The following is a 6,000-nucleotide window of genomic DNA, read 5'->3' on the forward strand; positions in this document are numbered from 1 at the left end:
GGCAGCTACTTGAAGTTTGGTAACAAAACAGTTCTCACAGATCCAACTCCACTACTAGAAAACTACCTTCCATATCCAATACATTACAGGAGTATTTATATGTTGTGCTAGGATGGTCTGAGTTTAAGAAGGGAGATGCAGGAAACTCTGAGGTCAGCTCTGAAAGTCTTGAAGGTGTTGCCTCATTGGATCTCTCTGACTAAATGGTAGATGGAAAACAGGATATTGATACTATCACAATATAATATGTTTGTAGCCTGCCAGGACAAGAAAAATTGCTAGAAAATCTTGTGAAACAAATTTCTGTGCAACAAGAAACTTAAACAAGAGTAGGGTGTGGCAATTACAAGCAGAAGGAATAAGAGTGGAACAACGCCTTGTCAGATGAAAACAAAGTAGAAACAAATTTGGAGTGAATGATTATAAATGTGTTCAGACGACAAATGCTGTGGAGTTCAGACTTGGAAGTTCATGTTGTAACAACATTTAGTAACTTGGTACAGTAGCAGCCTGTTTTTGTTGTTGTTGTTTGTTTGTTTTGTTTGTTTTTAAAATCTCATCTTTGTCTGTGTTTTTCGTATCAGCCATGCCATATTAAAGAACATGTGTGGTTGTGTGCATCCATGTGAAAGGCTGAGAGAAATGCTTGGTAACCTGTTGAAAATGTACAGAAACATGTAAATGCTACTGTAACACTTTGGCCAGTTGGATCCTTTCAGGCAGCTTCATTTAACATTGATTGCAATTGAGACACCTAGCATGGGACAGGTGTCTGCTCTCCATTTATATTCAGACAGGTGTGCAAACTTCTAGGGTATAAGCATCTCATTGTAGTGCGATGATCTAAACAAGGTAAACTTTATAGAGTGTTTGTTTCTCTTCATTGACTATACAGGGAGCCAGTGCTGTGATGCCTGTACTGCAGGCATCTGTCTACTACAGCGTGAGGGGTCACTACAGACAGATGGCCAGTCATCCCCTCTGCAGCTGTGCTAGCTCTGGAAGATTACTGAGCCCCTGGGGGAAGAGGACAAAGTGGGACCATTTCTAAACTAGTGTTTGATTTGCAGTCATATATTCTGAATTACTCATGAAGCAATCCTGTTTGATGGGAAAGAGAAGCACTCTGAGAACTACTGCAAAGTGGTGGAGAATAGAGTAGTAACCAAATAAATTGCTCAGGTATTAGCAAAAGGTAAGAAGCATGTATCAAAGGCATCAAATGCTTTCTTAGCAGTAGTCTCCTGCTTGCTGACTTATAAACTCTCAGAGAAAAATGAGCAGATGAAGAATTTTCTGGTGTGATTGTAAATGAAAATGAGCATTTTACCAATGGTCATATTTTAACCTCTACAAAACAGGGTATACATCCACTGAAGAACTTTAAAGATGTCTCTGAGTAACACAGAGGGAACATAGAATGCATGAAGTGTTTTGCAGCTTATGCTATGTTAGAAAATATGTTCTTCAGAAGAGCATGTGCTGTCAACATCAGGCCTAAGACAGCAATCAAGCTACCAGACAACTGCTAGCTCAGTGGAGAGGAACACCAGTGAGGAACCTCCCAGGCCTGGCTTCTGTGCATGTATCTCTAGTTTCAGAGCTGACAAGCTAACTGGAGAACCCTTTTGTCAGTTTAAAGGAAAGCAACTAGGAAGAGAGCATGGAACAGCTCGTGGTTCAGCCATATATTGTAGACATGATGCTTGGGCATAGCAAGTATTTGCCTTCCATGATGGCACTTTATACTCCCAGTGGGTGAAAGGATGGTAATAGTGTTTTTCCAGCATTCATATCTCTCATCCTTTGAAAGAAGAATGTGACTCCTCCCTGACAGAATGGGAATATGCGCTTTGTCATATCCATTACAAAGCAGAAAACAGTGGTCAGAGTAAGTTCAGGGATGAGGGGCTGGAAGCCTGAAAAGGGAGTGGGCAGATGGGAGATGAAAGGCAGCCAGTACTCTCTGCAAACTCTCACTGTAATTCATGATGTGACTCTGCTTTCTGTAGCATGCAGAATAGGAGTAATGCATCCTTCCCTCACCATCCATGAACCTTGGAGCACATCTCTTTCTCTTCCTGGCCAGCCCATGACTTCATGCCCACACCTGCACCGTGGAAGCCTGATGCCATGACACTAGGAAACTTCTCCCGGGTGACTGAATTTATCCTTCTTGGGCTTTCTGATACAAGGGAGCTGCAAATCTTCTTCTTTGCCTTCTTTTTTCTGTCCTATGCCATGGTTCTCCTGGGGAACCTTCTCATTATTGTGACAGTCAAAGCTGACCCCAAGCTGTCCTCACCTATGTACTTTCTGCTCTGCAACTTGTCCTTCATAGATATCTGTTGCACCTCTGTCACCTCTCCCAGGATGCTGGTGGACCTGCTCTCACAAAGGAAGACCATTGCCTTTGAGGACTGTATAGCCCAGCTGTTTTTTCTGCACTTTGTTGGGGCAACAGAGATGTTCCTCCTGACAGTGATGGCATATGACCGCTACACCGCCATCTGCAAGCCCCTGCACTACACAGCCATCATGAGCCGGCAGGTATGTTGGGTCCTGGTATTCGCCTGCTGGGCTGGGGGCTTCCTCCACTCTATCGTCCAGACACTGCTCACAATCCAGCTTCCCTTCTGTGGCCCCAATGCAATAGACAACTACTTCTGTGACGTGCCTCCTGTCATCCGGCTTGCCTGCATGGATGTCCGTGTCACCGAGTGGCTCATGGTCTCCAACAGTGGCTTAATATCCCTGGCTTGTTTCCTGGTGTTGGTCACGTCTTACACGTTCATCCTGGTCACAGTCAGGGTCCGCTTCACTGAGGGGCACTGGAAAGCACTTTCCACCTGTGCCTCACACTTGATGGTCGTCACCCTTTTCTTTATACCCTGCATCTTCATCTACCTCCGGCCCTTCACTAGTTTTTCCTCTGACAAGCATATCTGTGTGATCTACACTGTCTTCTGCCCAGTGATGAACCCACTCATCTATACCCTGAGGAATAATGAGGTGAAGGCATCCATGTGGAAACTCTGGCAGCGCTGCAGATTCTTCTGAGACAAGCTGGCTGTGCAGAAAACCTGGTGTTACCTTCCTACAGACCAGTGGCAGATCAGGATATGGGAACAGTGTTGGAATTCAACATGTAGGGCAGTATCTAAAACCCAAAGGATGTTTAGTTCCAGTTCAGGAATTTACCTAACATTGGTTTCTTCAGAGTAGTAGATTTCATTGATACCGTTGTCTGTTTTATGGGCTTTAGGTCTCCTTAGTCCACCTCTGAATTTGTCGCTGCTGCAGCACAGATGAGACATTTTTAAAGGTTGTTGCTCTTCACAGTGCCTTGCAATTATAATTGCAGTTTCTGATAGTGATTAGGGCATCCTCCTCTGCACCCTCAAAGAGAAGTCAGGAGGACCAGACTTGAGTAGAGAAGATTTGATGGTATTATACATTGAGCCTGGTGAAGCAGTGAGTAAATTAGAAGTTTTTCTTGGGCAGAGCTCAGATGTTTGGAATGAAATTCCAATAGAAAAAGAATTATGCTGTAGGATAAAGCAGAGTCTAAAGAAAAAAACATTTGATCACAGTATCTGCTCAAGTGGGAGTCATTGAGCAACCTCTGAATACTGATTGGAAAAAGTGAACCACCATTACGCAACGGAACTTGTGCTAACATTTCTACTGTTTATTAAGAAACACGATGAACTTCTTCAGGCACGGATCATTCTGTTCCTTGAACTAAAAAGTAGAAAGATCTGAATAACTGTGGTCTTTGTCAGTGTCTTTTTTTTTTTTCCTTTTGTCTTTCTTTTGCTTTTCTGTGTTTGTTTCCATAACGTTTGTCTGTTTCTTGTAACAATGGATGAACTTTTCTCATCACCACAACCCATTCTTTGCCACAGCACATGACTACAACCCGTTCAAAAATGTTTGAGATCCCATCTTAAGATACTACCTGCTGTTATCACACCAGTCTGGTGAGAGAGGGGTTCTGGAGCCTGAGTGATTCCTCTTTCCACTGTTTGTGAAAGAAGAATCATTTCCTCTGTGTCAGCTCTGAAACAGTTGGTGTGTGGAAGAGAAGTCTGTACTATCTACAGAGGCTGATTTAGGCCTCTTGATTCTGACCGCTTCTTGGTTTTGGGACTGCTTCTAATAGGCATTTTCCAAATTATCTGAAATAACAGAGACAAAGCCTGCTTACTATTAAAATGACTTAAATTTTGCAAAGCGCCATTTCAGGACAAAGTAGAACTAGGTTATTACAGGCTAGGAATCCCAGAATAGCCTTATTCTAGTTTTAGTAGCTCCCAGCACTGTAAAAAGCAGCTGCAGAAGGGCTTGCATAAGGTTAACAATGGAACTTTTATGTGTAAGCACAGGCATCAGGAGGTCAATGTTCTTTAGGGAAATCTGGCAAGTAACCCACTCCTTGCTAGAAAGACTTACAAGCAGTTACACAGCAGCTTATGTTTGTGTCATAATAGAATTTCTGAAATGAACTTTGAGGTTATTTCCCAACTCTGAAAGCAAACAACTCTGCCTGTGTTGAAATCCAGTGCTACAGCAGAATTAAGTGGTGCACGAATGTCTTTCATCATAAGGAAGAAACTGCAAATGGTTAACAGGTATTTCACCACTAGTATTCAAGGCCTAGAAAACCAAGTTTCCTACTAACCTACTAACCAGTTGTAAATATTGAATTCCCTACCACCAGAAGCAAGAGTTAGTCTTTTTTTTTTTTTTTTTGACCTTAGTATGTATTATGTGTGAAAGACCTTTAGTGCAACCAAGTAGGATGGCTATACCTGACAAAATCGATATTTCATAATGCGTCAAAAAGTAATGGGTCTATGTTTACATTCCTTCAGTCACTGGAACCCCCCAGTTTGAAGGACAAGGTGTGCATTTTTGCTTTCTTCACTTTAGCTTTTGGTGATATAAGGTCTATGATCTCAGGAGTAATTTTCTTCATTGGTGTTGTACATCTGATCTCCTTTATACTTAACAAATATGATTTGCATCCTAGAGTATGACCGAGTCTATTCTCAGAGAAGATGAACAGTACTTGATAAGTACTTTTTTTTTTTTTTTTTTGACCATAAGGGAAGCATAGAATGATGAGGTCAGATGGACTCACTTCCATTGCATTTTTGGGTGATATCAATCAATGTACTTATCTGTAGTTGGGGTAACTTGGAACACCCTGTCGCTGAAGCTTATAGGTAGATTCACACAGCTATTTGAGCAGAATACGTCTGATATCTTTTTGTCACCACATTAAGATACAATGCAATATTACACAAGATCATACACTATCAACAAGCAGCTGCAGTAAGCAATAAATATCACCATGCAAAGTATTTACAAAAATAAGCTCTTCAACTTATGCGTGTATATCTATATCTGAAAATATTAAGAACAAATGTCAAAAAATTGAAACTGTCTAACCAGTTTCATTGGGTGGAATCAGCACGTTCAGAGCAGTACGCCCGGCAGAAAAACTCCCGGCTGCCGGGTGCTGTTACTGCGTGTCAGCACCCGGTAGCAGAGGCACAGGGGCCGTGCACCAATGCTCCCTACAGGTGTGCTTCAGGCAGCTGAGGTTTTGGCGGTAGGATTTTCTAGACTTGAAAGGATGCAAATTTTTTTTTTTTAACTTTTCAGAAAATAGTAATGATTCTTTCACACAATTAAATTACTGAAATATTACAGGGGACAATATGAAAAGGAAGAACTGCCACAATCCAACATTTTATATGTGGAGAAAGCAACTGTATTTGGGGAAGAAGAATATAAAAAAAAAGACACTAGGAGTTTGCAAGCTGTCTTCAATAGGTGAAATCTCCACCTTGCAGTAATTAAATTTCCGTACTCCTTCTGCAAACTTAATCCTTTAGGAGGGTAGTAATTATATGACAAATCCATTAGAAGTTTACCATCTGCCAAGAAGAGACTAGAGTAAGTTTGTGCTAGAGTGACTGAGGTTTAGGA

General features: G+C 41.7%; 1 protein-coding gene across 1 annotated transcript; it reads left to right on the top strand.

Annotated features, from left to right (window-relative positions):
• The first annotated feature begins 2,133 nt into the window (after positions 1–2,133).
• LOC116489528 (olfactory receptor 1509-like) lies at positions 2,134–4,683 on the top strand. Its single transcript, XM_032187952.1, has 2 exons — positions 2,134–3,026; positions 4,611–4,683. Exons 1-2 carry the CDS (start codon positions 2,134–2,136, stop codon positions 4,681–4,683), a joined length of 966 nt encoding a protein of 321 aa, XP_032043843.1.
• Positions 4,684–6,000: the final 1,317 nt, after the last annotated feature.

Source organism: Aythya fuligula, chromosome 5 (assembly GCF_009819795.1).
Source record: "Aythya fuligula isolate bAytFul2 chromosome 5, bAytFul2.pri, whole genome shotgun sequence".
NCBI lineage: Eukaryota > Metazoa > Chordata > Aves > Anseriformes > Anatidae > Aythya > Aythya fuligula.

What these genes read in the sequence shown, in the direction of transcription:
- LOC116489528 (XM_032187952.1), top strand. Translation starts at nt 2,134, where the DNA reads ATGACACTAGGAAACTTCTCCCGGGTGACTGAATTTATCCTTCTTGGG. An exon ending in AATGAGGTGAAGGCATCCAT is followed by an intron (nt 3,027 to 4,610) that starts GTGGAAACTCTG and finishes TTTCATCATAAG; the next exon opens with GAAGAAACTGCAAATGGTTA.